Source organism: Gymnodraco acuticeps, unplaced genomic scaffold, assembly GCF_902827175.1.
Source record: "Gymnodraco acuticeps unplaced genomic scaffold, fGymAcu1.1, whole genome shotgun sequence".
Taxonomy (NCBI): Eukaryota; Metazoa; Chordata; class Actinopteri; order Perciformes; family Bathydraconidae; genus Gymnodraco; species Gymnodraco acuticeps.
In genome coordinates this window covers 465,213-482,094 of record NW_022990646.1, presented here as the reverse complement: position 1 = coordinate 482,094, position 16,882 = coordinate 465,213, and the positions used below count along the sequence as shown (strand labels likewise).

Sequence of the window (16,882 nt, the reverse complement as noted above, 5' to 3'; positions counted from 1 at the left end):
AAAAAGGAATGGCCTTTGATGTTAAAGGGGACCTATCATGCAAAATGCCATTTTTTAATGTCTTTTATACATAAATATGTGTTCCCGGTGTGTCAGGGTCCAGGCCAGGGAAGTCAGGCAGCGCCAGAAAATAAAACCCTCTTTTCCTCTGTGTGCAAATCTCTAAAAACGGGAGCTGATCTAAATTTGCCATCCGATATGATGTACATTATGTCATATCGGATGGTGAACCCACGGCTCTATCAGAAACGTCGCTGTATCAGAAACAATTCCCGACGTGTTTTGGACATAATAGTCTTTGTTTACATGTTTACATCGCTAACACTCAGAGCTAAACTGTACTGGAGAGAGCATGTGTAAGAAGCAGGATATAAAAAGGAACTCACCTTGTGGTATAACCGGCAAGAGAGAAAGCCTTTGAGCTCCATACTAATACAGTAATAATCCTTGATCTAATAATCCTTGATCTAATAATCCTTGATCCAATAATCCTTGCGCATAGGCGGATTTTGCGGGGGGCATTGCCCCCCTAGTGGCTGAAATATGTTACAGCATTACTACGTCCAAAACTGTTCCAATACAAATATTTCGTATATCAATATTTTAATAGATGTAATATAATGATTGTTACAATACAAATCTGAATAATATCATGTTTTGTTTGAAATAATTAAATTTTTGAGCAGTCGCATGTTGTGACGTGTGTGTGTGTGACGTTACGTATGAGGTTAAGGACACGAGTTCCCTCGCTTTTTTTTGCATACAAGTGATTCAGCTATTGTATTACAATAATTAGCAGTAATGGATATGCAGCGATTTTTAAAACGTCCAATTTCTGGGACGTTTAAGGCGTCTACTTCTGCCCTAAGTATGACACTGGTTAATAACATTGTAGCGTGTTCAAGTAACCAAGGGATATATAGTAGTTATCAAATAAGTATAAGATGTGCACAGTTATGATAAGTTTTAAGGCCCTGACACACCTACCCGATTTTGGGAGTCAGAGGCAGTCGGGCATTCGCGGCGCCGTAATCAGGTTGGTGTGTCCCGCACCGTTGTTGCTTTACGTCACATTTGTACACCTCCCGCGGCCAAAGAAAGTCGGCCAAAGAAATCACTCTGATTGGCTGTTGCCTCTTTTGAATAACGAATACACACTACCGCTGCCTGCTGGTAAGGACAGTTACCACTCGTCGACTGAAGTCTTTGCGATGTGTTCGTAGGCGGGCGGCGTAGGCGGGCGGCGTAACCGACGCAGGCGACGTAAAAGTCGGGACGCCTTCGGTACGCGTTCTTTGGTCTCAGGTTGGTGTGTAGCAGCCTTTACAGATGTAATGCACTGTTGTTGGGGGGAGAGACCGCCGTGTGTGTGTGTGTGTGTGTGTGTGTGTGTGTGTGTGTGTGTGTGTGTGTGTGTGTGTGTGTGTGTGTGTGTGTGTGTGTGTGTGTGTGTGTGTGTGTGTGTGTGTGTGTGTGTGTGTGTGTGTGTGTGGCATGAGGCATGCATGACAGGACGAGTTGTGTTCGTATGTGGAAAAGTCATACTCAGTGCGGTGAACGCTGGCTTTATTGCTACTGTATCCGTAGCACCCCAGTTAAAAAAAAAAAGAAGAAGCTTTATACCCAGAATCAGCACTTTCGTAACAGGAAGAGAAATAGAGGGATATGAGGCATGGCTAGAATGGGTGATCTGTTTGGCATGTTTTTTATATATTTTGATATGTCTGAGACCCATGCTATTGCCTAAAATAGCATGATAGGTTACCTTTTAAAGGCATAGTAAAGTATGTCAAACATTTTGTAAACGAAACATTGTATAGCAGGTTGATAAATAAAAAGTTAGTTCTGAACTTAAGCGGGGACCCGGATCAATAAAGTTAGTTCTGGACATTAGTGGAGACCCTCACCAAAAAAAGTTACGTTTTTATGTAAGGAGGGACCCTTACCTAAGTACATTTATATGTTTTGATAAGTATCATTTTTATAAGGAGGGACCCTTAGCAAAAAAGTTACATTTTATATAAGGGGGGAGGGGGACCCAGGTTTATAAATACAATTATTTAAAAAATGTTTACAATTTCGAAAATATCAGAGCAAACATCAAAGTATAATTTTCAAAAGGTTAGTAAAGAAAAAACTGCACAGTATAATATATCAACATTTCAAGAAGTACTTTAAATAAATGTCATAGTGTCTGTACCTTATATGATTTTGGGGCATCACTTTGCATGCTCACCTTGATCAAATGGAGTTAAGTAATATAATACATTTGATTTATATAGCACACTTTAAAGACAATGTAATCTCAAGGTGCTTCACAAAGCTATAAGGAAAAATAAGTAAAAATATATATCTAAAGGAGCATATTGGATCAAATATGGCAATATAAAAAATAAAAATACGTGTGTTTATGTTTACTTATGAATATCATTCGACAGCAAAGCCTTTATTTGTGCCAACCTCTCCACAGCATGACAGGCTCCATCGATTAGTGTGAGGGCGGTGTCGGTAATGGACTGTAGGAAGGCTGTCATCGACCGTTCTGCACATCCATTAACACACACACACACACACACACACACACACACACACACACACACACACACACACACACACACACACTTTGCCCAGAGGAGAGGTCAGACTCAGCTAACTTTGATTAATTGTGTTCATTCTCACTGCGGCCACTGCCTATCATAGTCTCAGGCAATACATTGATTGGCTTTAATGACAATTTAACCCGGCACACACAGCACAAGGCTTCCTGGGCTAAAGCCTAAGCGTGAACTGAATGCACAGTAGATCCTCTCTCTTATCAGGAAATAGCTGTAAAAGACACAATTACAAAACCATACTGAAATGAAGGAACCTAAAACATGTCACTAGTGAAGAGGATGTTGGCTGTTATGATTGGCTCCAGGTTAACTTTATGTTAAATAGGAGTTACTGTATGTAAAAGCTCTGCTACACTATGCTTGAGTTTCAATTGCTTTGATATTTTTTCCAATGGTCTTTTTACGGTCATCCAATAAGTTGTGATTTCAAATGAGTTTGATGCTGTGACTTCCCATACTTGTATACATTTGTCTTACAATCCCATAATATCAAACAGCTTATCCATCATATGGTACTGATGGATAAGGTTAGGGAGGTAGCTTGCTGCTGCATCAGCACATAGGAGGTAGCATGTGGGGCTTTCTGTCATTAAGGGTCTATTTTAACCCAAACCTTGAGTATGTCCTGAACCTAACAAAGCCATTTTAGTGAACAGCAGGGACTATCATAATATATAACTTATTTTTTAGCTCCTGGTGTCTTAAAGTGTGTTTTTTGTACTTTGTTTGGAAAAGGTTGAACAAACAGTTACAACATTTGAAACATTGCCCTTGAAAAGTTTTCCATTAGCCATCTCTAGGTCAGCTGACTTTCTTTTCTTAGCACTTCATTAAAATTCATTAATTGCCTCCTTCCTCCTGGGCGCAGCCAGAATCACAACTGGAACTGTCAAAAATTAGAGCAACTGTCCTGTGCTCCAGATACACAACCTGTGAAGCCCGGCTGCTGCCCCCCCCCCCAACCACCTTCCCAAAACACAACGCAGAGGACAGATTTGAGACGAGAAAAAGTTAAAGAAGTAGACGTAAATTTTATTTACTTGTTCTGTACATAAAGGGTCAATACCAGCACAGGTGTTAACCATGGGAAATATTAACACATGTAAATGGTTTAAGAAAATAAAAGGCACAATTTTCAATCCTTAAGTAAAAGACAGGCTTTCCTAGAATATGAGAAGAGAGCACAGTAATACTGTTAATGCCATTACAAAACAACTCAGAAGCATGAGAAAAGTAAGTTCACCTCAAGAGAAGGAAAGAATCAGGGTGTATTGCTTAATTAGTCATTTCATTAATTTTGATGAGGAATAAAAAACCCACGCTGGTTGGTTTGACCAGGAGGGATTCAAATAACAGAAACCTTGGTTTAATAAGGACATAAAATGACATTAAGCAGCATTTGGCCAGGCAGGACCATCTCCCCGGCCAAGAGGTCATGCACAGAGGCAACCAGCAGGCATTTTCCCTTTTGTAAATGTCTCCGTCCGTACTTTTGTTTAACAACATCACTCATTTTGACAAAAAAAAGCTTGAATGAATAGCCGACTATAAACTGACATGATCAAAGTTGGGAAACAACTAAAAGCTGCACAATATTACTCTGAGTGAAGGGTCGGTAATCGATTTCAATGGAAAGCACTATGCGGAGTGTGGGGGGGTGAAACGGTTCATTCTTTACAGCAGAAATGAATAAATGACTGAACAAAGATGCTTTTCCACTCTGATGGATTTGCATGATGAAGGGAGGTGTGTGGCGCAGTGGCCTAGTGCGTTGGTGTTCGGATCAGGGGAGCACAGGTTCAAACCCCACTGCAATCAGCATGTCGTTGTGTCCCTGAGACACTTCACCCCAAATTGCTCCTGTGGGGATTGCCCACAGTATTGAGTATGTAAATCGCTTTGGATACAAGCGTGTAACATGTAATGTAATGAGACACAGTTGTGCACGGAACGAATATTTAAGGAATAAAGGTAAAAAAAACAACACTAAATTGACAGGAGTAACATTGAGAGTGGGATTTCATGTGCTAAAATATGCATTTACCTTGCTCTCTTGAAAAAAAGGCATTAATGGGATTCTCATTGGCTTGCTGAAAAATGTCCTCCTTTCCTGACCTATGCCCTCAACTCAGTAGAACGCAGTCTTTGTGCCGATGCTGCGCCGATGCATTTTTTTAAGCTAGCCTTTTAGATGCTTGTGGGAAGTGCTAGCGAGAAGGCTGTTGCTACTTGACTTTAGTTCAAAGCTTGACACTCCTATGCACAAGGTTGAAATGTATCGACTAGTGCTGATGTCACTAAAAAACCCTGCTAATCTCTAACCAATGCATTTTCAGTTCAAAATAATGTGAAGGGCAGTCAAGAGCGGTACCGAGTGGACATGCAAAGTTACCACTCTACCATACATCTCCAAGTCACATAAAACAAAAAAACATGAGTTGATCATGTGGCACAAATAGGAGAAAGATGAAATCACAGAGGGCGAAATATGCGTTTTAAACAAAGATAAATAAGTCTTGAAAGTCAGGTGGAAGTGTGGATGGGGTCATGGGACCTAAAATGTCACGGTGCAACCTAGATCCTCCAAAAACCCATCTCTCCTGAATCCAGTCACACATCACATACATATTTAAAAAAAAAAAAAAAAACTGTCAACCTGAACAACTCACAGCCAATACCTGTGTGTGTGTGTCTGTGCTTGTGAGATAGTTAAGGTACAACAGTGACTTGATTGTTTGGGGAAATAACATTTGACCGGCTGGTTAGCTCCTCGTCGCCTCAGTGCTCTCCCAAGTCCGTGGGGATGTTGCCGTTCCCTACTTCGTACGAACATCGACAAAACACACTTTTCCCCAAGACTTCAAACATATATTCAGAAAAAAACCTAATAAACAGACATGTTGTAATGTGGTAAATATCTATTGTGACACACACTTAATACATACGCACACACACACACACTCACACTGATACCCAGTGATCTGGAAATGAAAAGGACACTAATGCAAAATCACACCGGCCAGCCTGGAACCAAGTCAAGGGGTAATGAGATGGGAGGAGTGGGGTCAGGTTTTTTTTTTTTTAAGTTTGGACCCAATGTCCAAAGTTGTAAACAGTCAGAAAGCCTTGCAACGGTTGGCAACAACGGTGGGGTCGCTATCATGGTACAGCCCCAAGCAGGCAAGCATGTAACCGTGGCGACACTGGCGGGAACGAGGTGGAGACGGCCAGCAGGTTCAGGTACGGGGACGATAACTGGCGAGAGGGTCCAGGCCGACACTAGGGTCAGTCGCTCTCGTCCGGATTCTGGGGGTCTATGATTTTCACATGGGTGAATGGGAAGAGACCCCTTCGTCCGTTCACCTCGCCCTCCCATTGGCCGCTGATGTTCATCCGTGTTACCTTGACGATGTCGCCGAGCTGAGGGCAGAAAGACAAATAGCAGGGTTAAAGGAAAAGCAGGGTTTGTGGGAAGTAGATCTGGATTGGAAAATAACCTAGAACGGTTTGTCACTTTCTAGAAAACTGCAACATTTCATGGTTACATTAAACTAGAATGCCTTACAGTGTATGAGGAGCATTCACTTTTACATTTCTGGAATAAAACTCACAAAATAAATCCTTAAAAACAGGGTTATATTTTGCGCATATAAGAGAGTAGCGAAATGAAATGTTGAATCATAGCCCCTTGACAAATAGCACAATTTACTTGAATTATTTCTCAATTCTTAAGTGTAAAGATGCTGCTCTACTTCAACTAAGTGATTAAGTTGGTAACCGTCATGCAGATGCAGATGTGAACTGTAAGCTGGTGAGTAACGGCTGCAGACTGTCCAGATGCACACAGATAAAACACAAGAAAGATAGCACTGGGTTTATAGTCCAAGGAAATATGAAAATGTGGCCAAAGCTTATCCTAAAGCCTTCATCCAACTACACCGTCTGCACATGTGAGCTTAAAAAAACAGAGATTTATTAATACACCACGTTCAAAATAAAAGCCTTTTGTCATTAAACTGTGGTGGAGCACAGTGCTGTCGCTCAGACGGGGTTGTGACATTGAATGCGACCCCAATCTGTTAAAGCCATATGTTCTTTGTGGGGGATTAGAAGGGAACAATCTCCATCACTAAAACCATGATTGAAACGTGAATGTGAAGGCACGCCATTTGTGGCTTTCTCTTCAGAACGACGCTTCAAGGACATCTAGTCCCAGACATTATCTGTAACACTAATCTGTTACATCATCCTGGAATGACAAGAATGCTACTTAGTCATACAAAGCTTCTGTGGAAAGAAAAAAAACGAAATCTTCATTCAAAAGAAATGCTGCAAGGAAGCGCCATGGCAAACACAAATTCAGCTCCATACAAAGAAGTGCCATTCGATTTGTAAGTGTTGAATTATATGTGGTTGTTATGAATGCACGTTTTAATATAAATGTTGAAACATGTTGAAGAACTTGTTATTAGAAATACAGAGCAATAATAACATACTGTGATCATGGGAAAAGGAAATATAATCAAATAAAGGAATACTATCCAACTCTTAAGAATGTAGAAGTGAAGCAGACTTCGGTCTAAAAAAACAAAACCCGATTTCATTTGTTGGGGACTGCGTGTCTGTGAAGTAAATAAATAATGACTCATAGCCGCTTCTTCTTCTCCTTAAACCCTAGGGGCCGTGAAACAGCGGCGGCACAAACCAAAAGCTTTTTTCTGTGAGCCGTGACCTATTCTGAGCCGACAGAGAGAGACATGATGAGACGAGGTGAGCTATGTGCTGTCGGTCCAATGCTAGTTTTAGGGCAGTAAATCAAAATGACCACAAGGCTTGCCGGTTCCTTTCTAGTGGCCAGTTTCTAGGGGCTTTGTTTCCTCTGTCACATTTTGTACAACACTATATAAATCACATTTTCCCTACTCATTCAGGAGAGTTACTAAAATGTCTGGATGTTGGGCAAATGATGCATAGAAAATGTTTTTTTATAATGCACAAGTAGCAGGAAATAACTCTGAACGGCAAGAAACCCCTATGGAAGTCTACTTTTCAGGGAACCTATGCAATGACGATAGCATCTTTATTCCTTCATTCTACGTGAAGTGAAGAAGAAAAACATTCACTTTATCTTAACTAAGGTGTTACAGCTAGCTCCAGTCCTGTTGGGTAGAAGGACAGTGCCAGACCCTCAGCCTTAACACGGGCGATGTGTGTATAGACACAAACACTGTCCCACTGACACAGTGAGACCGGCATACAGTCAGACATCACAGTGTGGGGGGGGTCACTTGTATGACACGGACAAATCCAGACACATCTAAACAAGTCCTTAGACGCACAGCGTGTTTACACCTCATTTCCATATCAAACTTTCTATCAATATAATCCTTCAAAAAGGAAAATGTAAATCCTTTATCTTATCAACAATGTATCTTTTGCTTTTCCTTTGGGTGGCGTAGAGCCAATGTGAAACTGTTGCAGTGACACCAGTACCTTTCTTTATTCAAAGGATTAGCAAATGATGGAAATTCGGATACAGCTTTCACAACGACGGCACATTTGGGGTGTCGTGATGCAGGACTAAGAAATGTTGATGGAAAGAGGCAATTTAAATATTTGATTTCACCGCAGCTGTTATCACTGATGTGAAATCTTAATCACTACTCTGTATTTTCCTCACGTTAGAGACAGGTCCTTTAAAAAGGAGAACAGTGCCTTTTGGCAGCTAGAAACTAGGCTACTATGAATATTAATAATGAAGTACTACTTATCTTAAATCTACTAAGAACACAGATGAGGGATATCGCTAACTTCTGTAGAACACAGGTAACAGGGATTGAGAATATAGTCAAAATGCATTGTTGCGGAGTTGATTATAATTGTAAAATAAAAACAGTATTTCATATATTCTATTTGAATCAAGTGTGCTCACAAACCCTAGTTCTTTCACTCTATTTCACACTCTCACCAAAGTCTACTGAACATGCATAAAACATGCAGGTTCATAGATGAAGACAATGCAGTCACAGGACAATCTTTATTTGCCCGCAAATAACCTTCCACTTTAGCTCTACAGCACTGATACTGCTCTTGTAAAGGTCTTCAATGACATCCACTTAAACACAGACAGTGGCAGAACTTCAGTGTTAGTATTATTAGATCTCAGTGCTGCGTTTGACACTGTTGACCACAGCATATTACTAGACCGACTGGAAAACTGGGTGGGACTTTCGGAAACAGTTCTGAATTGGTTTGAATCCTACTTAAAGGACAGAAACAACTTTGTTTCTATAGGTAAATACACATCTGAGTTGACAAATATGACATGTGGGGTTCCTCAAGGCTCCATCTTGGGGCCTCTTCTCTTTAACATCTACATGCTACCACTGGCTCAGATAATGAAAAACAACTAAATAAGTTACCATAGCTATGCAGATGACACACAAATGTACGTAACAATTTCACCAGGAGACTATGCTCCAATTCAAACACTGAGTAAGTGCATTGAACAAATCAATGACTGGATGTGTCAGAACTTTCTCCAATTAAACAAAGATAAAACTGAGGTAATGGTTTTTGGAGCCAAGTCAGAACGTATAAAAGTTAGCGCTGAGCTTCAGTCTGCAATGTTCAAAACAACAGATAAAGCCAGAAATCTAGGTGTAGTCATGGACTCTGACCTGAGTTTCAACAGTCACATTAAAACAGTTACTAAATCAGCCTACTATCACCTAAAGAATATATCTAGGATTAAAAGACTAATGTCACAGCAGGATTTGGAAAAACTTGTCTATGCTTTTATCTTCAGTAGACTCGACTACTGTAATGGTGTCTTCACAGGTCTCACTAAAAAAATCTATTAGGAAGCTGCAGCTGATTCAGAACGCCGCTGCTCGAGTCCTCACTAACACTAAGAAAGTGGATCACATCACTCCTGTTCTGAAGTCTTTACACTGGCTTCCTGTGTGTCAAAGAATAGATTTCAAAAATACTGCTGCTGGTTTATAAAGCACTGAATGGTTTAGGCCCAAAATACATTTCTGACCTCCTGCTAAATTATGAACCATCCAGATCTCTCAGGTCTTCAGGGACTGGTCAGCTTTCTGTCCCCAGAGTCAGAACTAAACACAGTAAAGCAGCGTTCAGTTATTATGCTCCAAATATCTGGAACAAACTCCCAGAAACCTGCAGGTCCGCTACAACTCTGACTACTTTTAAATCCAGGCTGAAGACTTTTCTTTTTGTCGCTGCTTTTAATTGAACTATTAATATCTTAGACTGCACTGTAACTTTTATCCATGTATTTTTTCTTTTAATGTTTATTTGATTAGCTTTTCTTTTTAATGACTGATTTTAAATGCCATTTTCTTAATGTCTTTCATTTTTTGTAAAGCACTTTGAATTGCCTTGTGTTGAAAAGTGCTATATAAATAAACTTGCCTTGCCTTACCCACGTTACCGCTACACCGTAAAAGTACACAGAATTGCACAAATTCCACAGAGAAACATGTTTCTGTTTCAGTTCTCAATTGCTCGCTGTGTTGGCACATTTGTGTGCAGTCCCTCTTTCTCTGATCCCCTCCCTATGTCTATCAGTGGACTGAATTCACTTTGAGTTTAATGGAAGTTTCCACTCTGAGGAGATTGTTGAAAAGATTGGTAGTGATGGGCGCAGACCCAGGCCAGCTGACATGTCGGGTTGACCCGTACAGCTCACATCACAGAGTCAGTCTGAACAAGGCATTTCCTGAGGTGATGCTAATGTCTATTGTAAAAGGAACACCGGGGAGAGAGGACAGGACATTGTTGTAAGAGGGAGCAGTCTAACCTTTAGCATGAACACCATTTGCTCAAGCTCCAAACGTACACTTCATTTTAGAGTCACAAGGACGGCCTGAGTACCAGCATAGCTCACTTCCTGCATCCACGGACACACTGTGATGTAAGTGAACGGCAGCGGAGACAGGCCCAGATGCCTTTCTTTCTCATCTGTCCCCTGAGGACACTGCTGCAGCTCAGACTGCTATCAGAGTGGAGCATGCTGGAGCCCCAGTGTATATGTGAAGTGCACATTATACATTACATGCTGCAACATGTTACCACAGCCAGAGCACATTTGTATTGAGTGCATTGCTGAGAAATGCAATCGAGCCGTAAAATGCAACAGAGCTGCTGCCCTTTTAGCAGCGAGCAGGAACATGTAGCCAGAGATAACAGGAGGAATGGGTGCTTGAATCACCCATATAAGTATACATTAGGACACAAAACTGTAGTCAGTATCACCACAGTCCCCCCCCAACACCTAATATCAAGTAATGAAGGTGGCAGACGTTCATTTAGTTTCAATGAATGCTATACACCAGTATCAATCGACAACAACTCAATGAGCATTCAGCATGATGCCAGAGCAACAGCTAGAGCGGCTGCTGCACAGCAGAGCCTGACATATTGGAGGTTTGCAGAACTGCGGGTTATCTTAAGACACTTTCACACATCGTCATGGCTGTGGCAGCGCTGCCTTGTGTTAGCACTTTTCTCATTAGCTACCGACTTCCAGTTTCAATGCAGCGTGCTGGTTAACCTTACAAGAAATGATTCAGTGCTAAAGTGACATGTTTTAGGTGTGAAATAAACAGGGCCCTTCCCTTTCTTCTTTTTTTAAATGTATAATGACATTTTGTAATGTGTTGTTTTGGGGACTGTCTCCATTTGAACAGCTCCAAAAATAGAAAGTTACAGAGGATAACATGAATAATGCCGCCTTATTTTCTCTTGTTTTTGGTTAACTTTCTCCATGCTGAAGCTGAGTGAAACACACTTTAAACAGTTAACCAGAGAGGACATCAGAACACTGCTTCACAGTCTGAGGCGATTAGAAGCTGCCTACAACTTGGCATAGAGTTTTATTGCATATCATCACAAACCAAATGGCTGAAACTCATCTGATATACTGATTGTAGTGTTTGGTCATGTTACGTTATATGTGTAAGTCAGTTTGAGGGCATTTCCCCATATGTTTCCCCCATATTTTGGATCATTTATAAAGATTAGTTTTGTAGACTACAATAATTCATCTCAATCAAAAAAGCCATATTTAAAAAACAACCAAGGAAGTCTACCTTTCATTAAGAAACGATATAGACAAAACACATTTTAGTTGAGTGAAATCCCATTTCACATACCTCTAGAGCCAGAGCTGTTTTGTCATAGGCGCATGGCACTCGTTTCTGAATTGCCTTTGCCATGACGGGGCCGTTCTGCATGGAGGGTAGAGGGCTGATAACTGCTCCCGGGGTGCCAGGTGGTAACGGCGTTGGAGTCTGGGGCTGGGCGTAGGCGTGCACGAGGGCGTGGGAGGGCTCAGGGATCCCATAGCTGTTGGAGTTGCGAGACCCATGGGAAGGCTGGCCAGGATGAGGTGAAGGTCGTACCAATTTCTCCACATAGGGAACGGGGATCATCCCCACACGCCCCTCTTTACTCTTGGCGCTCCACCACTGCTCCTCTGGCTTCTCCAGGATGATCAGGATCTCCCCCTTCTTGAAGGGAAGGTCCTCTGCATCGCTGCCAGTGAAGTCGTAAAGAGTCCGCACATACTCTAGGTTCTCATCTGGGCCACCCATGGGCTGGATGGGACCGCTCACTGTGCTTGGGTACCTTGAGAGATTACAATAAGGAGGCAAAGGAAGGAGACATAATGGGGTTACCATAAAAAGAAGGTCATTGTCAACTGAATATGAAATACATGGACTAGTGCCTGGACATACATTCCAGATGTTCTTGTTGAATGACATTTAATAAAAGCTTAAGTTTGATTTACATACGCCTCCAAGGACAACCTGAGTATACATGTTTACTAATGTAGTGTATACATTAAATGGCAAGAAGGCATACATGGAATATCCATGTTCATTTCCAAGGTCTTTGAGCAAAATAGGAATAAATGCCACATATAGAGAGATCTAAAAACAGTGCATTAGTAGCTCATTCCAAAATGGATGGCTAATCGTGTATATATGCAAACCCCAAACTTTACTAAAGTCTTGGCTAGTGATTGTTTATCATATGTTGAGAAACCACACATAAATCACAAACTGTATGTGTGAGGGTAGTGTTAATGTCTCTCCTCTCTTCAAATGTGTCAAACTAGATGCCCCATGGCATTTCAGCAGGGTACTGAGGTAAGCCTGAAAGTGGGTTGGTTTTGATAAAAATAGCCAAGCTATTTAACCTAGATTATCCAGCCATTGAGGCCCAAGTGTTATGTTTTTCTTCATCATGGTGTACACTTAATATCATGGGTTTAGTGGTGGGGGGATGGGGGATGTTCATACCTGGGGGCTGGCTCTATCAGCGTGGTGGTATCCAGGTAGTGGATTTTGTAGAACTCCAGCAGAGCAGGGAGGTGCTCAAATTCTTGGTCGCCTATCTTAAACCTCTTGCTGGGCAAAGAGTTGATTATATAGTGAGACACTTTGGAGTTTTCAGACACTGACAGCACGTAGTCGCCGGGACATGTCGACGAGTCTCGAACCAGAAACATGCCATGTCTCTGTCCTTGTAACCTATTCTGTGCCTCTTGTCGTGACACGGGTCCAAAATACCAGGCGGACCGATCAGATGAATCAAACCGAGCAGTTGACATTTCTGTTCAAAATAAGTTAGTAACAAGACTACAAATAAGAAAAAAGATAACCAAAAAGGCTAGACAATAAGTTAAAACGTGTGGTTGTGATTGGCCAATCACAGCAATTTGGAGGATTTGGAAGATGCAGGGCAGGGCATTCGTCGCCCTGAGAGGTTGTGTCGAGTGCTTTCTGCTGCAGGCTCCAGAGACCTCTGATTTTAAAAAGAAATTAAGAGGAACCAAAAACAACCTGACGTTTTCAGAGACAGGCTGAGACTGGCTTGATCCAACTTTGGAACATAATGTGGTTCCTGTGTTCAGCAGTCAACGGCTGAGTGATTGTTTGTGCGGCCAAAATAGAGAAACTGAACAACTTACGACAGACAAACATCGACGGAGAGCGAAGCAGCAACAAATGATAAATGAAGCTTCCCCTTTTCGTTCCGCCTTCCGAGAAAACACCGGGCTTCTCTCTTCTAATAATGTATCTCCCGTCAGTGTCAGAGAACGGAAAAGGTGGCCTCAGTTTTTCATCTGATAAATCCTCATGTGGGCAAAATGTCGCCAGTAGCCGCGAGTCGGAAACGAAATGATTACTTTGTATCTTCTTTATCTTATGGTAAGGCACACGTCATGGAAATGTGTTTTTGAATCCCGTTTCTCGAGTCAGAGCCGACTTTAGAGGCTGCACATCACAAAAATGGCGGCCCGCAACACGTCTCCACACAAAAAATGATTTCACAGCAGCGGCTTGTCTCCTGCGCGTGCATCTCAGGTGGCCGCGCGGTAGGCTGGAGCTCTCGCGTGAGTTCCCGACTGCTCACGAAGGATAACGGCTTAAGGATTCTATAATATTTTACTTTCCCTTATTTCTACTCGTCCCCCCCCCCTCACCCGAGCCACCAGAAGTGCGAGTACGAGACCGAAAAATGGCGACGGGAGGGCTGGTCCCGCTTTCTGTATGCACGTCACTGACGCCTGGAGGGGGGTGGCGGGTGGGAGGAGGAAATGGGGGTGGGCGGGTTACGAGACCATGGACTGCCCCCCCTCCACCCCCAGAGTGAAGTGTCAATCATGTTTCCATGACAGCTACAGAACATTTTGTATGACAGACGATAAAGCAGTGATGTTATCATTACAGGGCAAACAACCAGCAATACATTACAAAATACACTATAGGCACTATAGCAGCAAGACCCTGTATTAGGTTCCTGCTATGTCTTTTTGCATACGATGTCTAAGTGCAGTTCATAAATATGCAAAAAAAGTAAACTACTTTTGATTACTAACAATACAATTCAAACATTTGTTTCAAAATAATGTTGTATTATGTTCTAATAACAGTGGCAATACCATAATATACTTCAATAAAGTATGGAGTATGCAAGTTTGGAGTCTTTTGGTGTTTTAGTTGTTTAGGGGTGGATATCCTTTTTTAACGACTTTGTACTTAACTAATCACATATTTTCTTTGTACTTATTTTCTACGTACAATATTCGAATTTTGAATTATTTAGGTGTATAAAGTAATATAAAATTAAAATAATTAAAGTATGCAAAACTGAGTCATTTGGAAAACAACTATGGTCAATCTTAAAATAAAGGCTATTTGATTTGTTCATATACTTCCAAGATCCCCTTTTGGTTCCTGTCCTTTACAGTTTAATTTCACTTGTATTACTGTAGCAGGATAAATGAGTGACCGCAGATTTAATTCTTATAACTGATGACAGTTTCACATTCAATCACATCTGACAACTCAATCTTCTCAGACAGGGTCCCTGAGGACACAGGCTGTCCTATAAACGAGCAAACGTACTCATTTGAATTTATATTTATGATGTATTTCTGTGCAGCGTATATTATATATCTTCAGCTTTTCTGTGGCCTCATGAGTAATTCATATGTTTGAGGTACAGCATGTTTGCTCAGTTAACTGCTATTTCATGCAACCAGTTAAACATTTTACATATTTCCCTATTCTAATTTCCTGTTGTTCTCCTACTTCCCCTCCACTCAATCTCATACTTAGTATTATCTGGCACAGAACTGTGACACATCGATTTGGAGCTCCCCGGCCCACAACGCAATATGCTGAAAGGGAGAGAGTGAATTTAAATGGAGGGGGTAGTGCCTCTGAAGAAGGCTAAATAAAGACAAATACAAACCAAAGAATGGGTTAGAAACACTGATAGAGCATGACAAGCGTTCCAATGTGGCGGGACAACTTCTGCTCATTAATGAAAGTAAAGTATATAAAGATGCAGCTCTGTTCCTCTGGATATTGAGGTTTCAGTGAGCATGCTCGTGAGCCTGCAGCTGGCACAGAGCGGCTCTCATCACTGCAGCGCTGTCTGAATGTTAATAGATTCGCACCCACTGGCTCTTAAGGGCTAATGCTTGCCAATTCCCACATTTCCACAAAGACGCAGTGATGCAACAAATTGGAAAGACTAAAACAAACAGGGCCTATTCTTCCTCGGGAGTAGAAGTTAAAAATGCTGTGTAACTGGTCATTTCCCCCAAATACTTTTTGTTTAATTACACTATGGTTTAATTTGTGATATTGTTACCAAGGGTCAAAACAAAACAGCCATATTTTCAGGTGGATATATAAATAATTTAGCCAATATTCCAACGACACAAACTCCATGCAGAATATGAAATCAATAAAAGTATCTGTAACCTCTCAAACATTGTAGGCTTCAAATGTAATGGACACTCTTCAATGTCTCTAAACACCTCCATCTGGTGGATGCATGCATGAAACAATGTGTTTAATCTGAACATAACATCATTTTACAGTGTTTGAACTTTTGCAGGGAGAAATGTCATACACATTGACAGACTGAGAGCTATTCACTTGTAACTAATGGAGAGGTATTGAGAGGTACCTTGAAAATGTCTGCCATCAGAGTATTTTGCTCACTGTGAAAATAAGTGCCCCTGAGGCACAGATTGGCTCTTACTGGGCTCTCACTGGCTGTATGAGAATCCACATTGTGATAGCTTTGAATCAGCAAAGGTTTTAGAGGTGGAGTGAGCTCAGCCGGGTTCATTCCGGGAATTGTCTGCCCCGCCTGGCTGCATGCAGTTCTTAACCTGCCCAACGCGGTTGCACAACTATAAGCTAGGTTTTGATTTATGTTGTGAAATTAAGCTAGGCTCTTTAACATGTTTGGCTTTTCACAGCTGTGTGTCTTCTCACTTCACTCAAATGTTAAGACAATTGCCAAAAATATTATGTTAAAAAGACAGGAAGAGCAGACGTCGTTGTAAAAAAACAGGACAGAGCTCTTTTTTTGTTGAGATAGTTCAATCTAGTTTTGTTGTGTAGAAAAAGGGCCTGGGAAAAAAGTTGTTATTCTTTTTCCTTAATGTGTTTTTAGAGAGCTAACTTTGGTTGTTTGCAGTGATAAAAGTATGAATTAGTTTGAATAATAACAAGTTATTATTTCTATATAGTACTGTACAATTCCCCCATCATTTTGGCAGAATTACAATAACTGTGCTCTAAAAGCTCAACGCACTGAATGCTGACTCAGTTTGGTAAAAGCAGCCATGTTCAGTTAGAGATGTCTACCTTTATAGTTCAAATGTCCTAAAATGTTTGGTAAACAATAAATAAATACATTTACCG

At 41.2% G+C, this 16,882-nt stretch overlaps 1 protein-coding gene across 1 annotated transcript; it reads right to left on the bottom strand.

Moving 5' to 3' along the window:
• Nucleotides 1–3,626: 3,626 nt before the first annotated feature.
• crkl (v-crk avian sarcoma virus CT10 oncogene homolog-like) lies at nt 3,627–14,186 on the bottom strand. Its single transcript, XM_034229289.1, has 3 exons — nt 12,950–14,186; nt 11,798–12,272; nt 3,627–6,035 (listed from the first exon to the last, which is right to left on the bottom strand). Exons 1-3 carry the CDS (start codon nt 13,258–13,260, stop codon nt 5,901–5,903), a joined length of 921 nt encoding a protein of 306 aa, XP_034085180.1. The 5' UTR covers nt 13,261–14,186; the 3' UTR covers nt 3,627–5,900.
• Nucleotides 14,187–16,882: the final 2,696 nt, after the last annotated feature.

Excerpts from the sequence above, each read along its gene's own strand:
- crkl (XM_034229289.1), bottom strand. The coding sequence starts at position 13,260 with ATGTCAACTGCTCGGTTTGATTCATCTGATCGGTCCGCCTGGTATTTT. Across the intron at positions 12,273-12,949 it reads CTGATAGAGCCAGCCCCCAG|GTACCCAAGCACAGTGAGCG; the intron begins GTATGAACATCC and ends TAATCTCTCAAG. Across the intron at positions 6,036-11,797 it reads AAACAGCTCTGGCTCTAGAG|CTCGGCGACATCGTCAAGGT; the intron begins GTATGTGAAATG and ends TTCTGCCCTCAG.